The 3334-nt window shown below is 62.4% G+C and overlaps 1 protein-coding gene across 1 annotated transcript in view; it reads right to left on the bottom strand.

The window, feature by feature from the left end:
* MAMDC4 (MAM domain containing 4) overlaps window positions 1-2494 on the bottom strand; it is a 14088-nt gene extending 11594 nt beyond the window's left edge. The window contains 1 exon segment of the mRNA XM_035891871.1: window positions 2455-2494. Coding sequence (XP_035747764.1) covers window positions 2455-2494 — 40 coding nt within the window.
* Between the last annotated feature and the right edge of the window lie 840 nt (window positions 2495-3334).

Genomic DNA, 3334 nt, shown 5'->3' on the forward strand with positions numbered 1-3334 from the left:
TCCCAGGCTCCCGGCTGCCTTTCCCCAGCCTGTGCCCACTTCCCCAGCCCCAGCCAGCAGCCCCCAGCCCTGGGGACCCACAGGCACCCTCGCCCCTGCCTGCACCGCTCTGCCTGGACCACTCTGCCTGGAGGGAGCACCTCAGCACCCAGCTCATGACTGCTGCAGGGCGAAGCAGCACGGCTCGAGGGCCACAACCAGGTCACTCCTGGGGGAGAACAACCCCGGCAGAGACCCCAGAAGGGCTGTTCAGCCTGGAAGGACCAAGGCTCAGCAGCAGGAGCCCCCGTTCGGCACCACCAGAGCTGCCTGGTGACAGCAACCAGTGCCCCTGCCTTAGTTTCCCCACCTGGGCAGAGGGAGCTGCTGCCAGGGCTCATGGGGGCTGGCACTGCCCCAGGGGAGCTCTGCAGCCTCTGCTGCCAGCAGCCCCTGTGCCTGGAGAGGGGCCCCTGTGGCTGAAGGCCGAGCACGGAGGTTTCTCCCCTCCTAGCCGATGGCCTTGGACAGCAGATTGCAGCACAATTGCATCAGGTGCAGTAAAACGCAGGGTTCAGCTCCTTCCCTTGGCGTGAGCGGGGACAGGCAGAGGCCACCAACCCTGTGCCCCCCAGCCTGGGTGCCCTGAGGCCGGCAACACCTGCAGCAGGAGACCTGCCCTTCCCCTGCTGCCTGGAAAACCAGCAGGCGCCGAGCTGACCCCGAGCCAGCACCACGGCCAAGCAGCCACCGGCCTGCTGGGTGCCATAGGCAGGGCACCTCCAGTGGGAACGATCCCTTGCCCTGCACTGGGGAGACACAGGGAGATGCTGGGCCCCCAGTACGAGAGAGACGTGGGTGTACTGGAGCAGATCCAGCTAGGGGCCGTGATGATGATGAAAGGGCTGGACTTCCCATGAGAAGAGGCTGAGAGAGCTGGAGCTGTTCAGCCCAGAGAAGGCATGGTGGGATGTCACCCACATGTATGAAGACCTGACAGGAGGGATGGGGGGAAGGAGCCAGCCTCTGCTGAGCAACCAGTGCCCCATGAGGGAACGAGACAGGGAGAACAAAGCAAGAACATGAAATGCCACTTGAGACTAAGGAAAGCCTGTGAGGGTCATCAAAACCAGAGCAGGCTGCCCAGGCTGCTGTGTAGTCTCCATCTGAGGAGATGCCCCAAACCCACCTAAGCCACAGCCCTGAGCAGGGGCCAGACTAGGCCATCTCCAAGGTGCCAAGCTCTGCCGTTTGGTGACTCAGAGGGAAGCTGCGCTACTCTGCACAACCCACGCAAGGCACCCAGCCCCCACCCGCCCAGGGTTTGACACTTAACAGCCACTGGTGTTAGGGAATTAGACCCCGTGCACGTGTGACTGTTGGGGGACATCCACCCTGGCACAGGGGAGATGAATCACAGAATAGAATCATCGAATGCTTTGGGTTGGAAGGGACCCCTAGAGGTCACCCACATGAGCAGGGACACCTTTAACCAGATCAGGTTGCTCATAGGCCCGAACAACCTGGCCTGGAATATTTCCAGGGATGGGGCCTCTACCACCTCTCTGGGCAACCCCTGCCAGTGCCTCACCACCCTCATTGTAAAGAATTTCTTCCTATAGAATCACAAAATGATGGTCAACAACTCACAGGAGTCGAGGTTGAGGCTCAGCAGAGCTGTTTTTCTAGAGGCCCAGTGCGACCTCTTCAGGGCACCTGGGCTTAGCCCCCAGTTTTCTTCCCCCTCCACCAGCTTGCGAGGCTGGAGGTGGCTTTAGGCACCATCCTCCACAGGAGACAGCTCCAGCCCCACATCCCCAGCCTGGCCCGTGGAGCTCATCCCCATCCATTGTGATCTACCTTTTGGGTTCGGGGCAGGACAGCAAGCACAGGGGCCAAGCTTTAGCAGGCCCTGCTAACCCTGCTCTGGGTACAGGGGCTCAGCCTCCCGTCCAGGCAGCCCACATCCCCGATGGCAAGAGGGGAAGGCAGGGAGGCAGCAGCAGGCCAAGCAGCCAGCAGGAGCTGGGAGCACACAGGATTGTAGCCTGGCAAGTGAAACGGGGCTGGGTCCAGGGGAGGTGAGGTTCCTCCAGCCTCAACCTTGTACGGGACAGCAACCAAGCGATCCGCCTGGCAGACCCAACTCGCATGTCTCCCTTGAGCTGCCACCAGCAGCTTTTCCCAGTCTGCCCACCCTGCTCCTCACTGGAGGCACAAGTGAAGGGGCAGGAGCCAGTCCTGGCCGTCTGGAGGGCTGACTGCAAGGAGGATGCTCTACCTCAAGGCATGACCACCTGCTGGGGTGGGAACTGGCATCTTCTTCCAAACCATGCTCCCGGGCAGCTCAGCTTCCCCCAGCAGGAGATGTGAATGGTCCTTCCCGCGAGACCACCCTGCCCTTCTGCCAGGCATGGGGACCCATCGCTTCCTCCTCAACTGCCTCAGGCCTTCCCAAGGCAAATTCTGACATACCTTCTGCTGCCCCCACCAGCTCTGGGGTCAGGCCATCCATGAGGGCTCGTTCCCACTGTAAGGGGGTATGACCCAGGGGAGCCATGAACACATGACCACGCAAGCAGCTGCACTCTCCAACGTGTTTAATTCTCACATACACACGTGGAACAAACCCCCTCGCAACCGGGGAGGCTGGGGCAGAGCGCCCACCGGCTTCACCGAGGCTTTGCCATGCTGTGCCGGGGAGGTGGGGAGCACCCACGGTGTGTGGGAAGTCCAGTGACGGTGGAGAACTGGCGAGTTCAACACAAAGGAAAACCAGGAGAGCCCGGAGTGTTTCTGAGCACGGGGATGGGGAGCCTGCAGCCACCACCCTGGTGCCAGATCTGGCCACACCAGCTCCAGGCCGGCGCTGCTACCCAGCCGGAGTCAGTAGCCTTCATCCGCCCAGGTGATCTCGTAGTCCGGATACTCGGCCTTCAGCTTCTCTGTAGTCACAGAGTGGTCCGCTCGCCCAAAGCCCTGGCGGAGAAGTGAGGTTCCCAAAGTAGAGCTGAGGCAGTTACCACTCATGGGAGAGCTCGGTGAACCCCTGGGGTGGCTCAGCACAACTGGAGGCTCTGGCAGCAGCACCCAGCAGCGAAAGACACCGCTGAGCCTGCGCCTGTGTGGGACTGATGGGCTCTGATCCCTCTGCAGCAGTGGCTCAGCCCACGGGCAGCTCAGCCTGGCTCCAGCTGCCAGGCAGCGGTGGCACCCAGACAGGGGGACGGTGCCACCCCGGAGCTGGGAAACCAGCCCTGGTGCCACCGATACCTCGGGGCACGCAGGGGGGCACCCCGGGGACAGGGGCGCCCCCAACCCCCCCCCGGCTTGGCCCTTCTGCTCCCAATGGGCC

This window comes from Egretta garzetta, unplaced genomic scaffold, assembly GCF_000687185.1.
Source record: "Egretta garzetta isolate BGI_Z169 unplaced genomic scaffold, ASM68718v1 scaffold143, whole genome shotgun sequence".
Taxonomy (NCBI): Eukaryota; Metazoa; Chordata; class Aves; order Pelecaniformes; family Ardeidae; genus Egretta; species Egretta garzetta.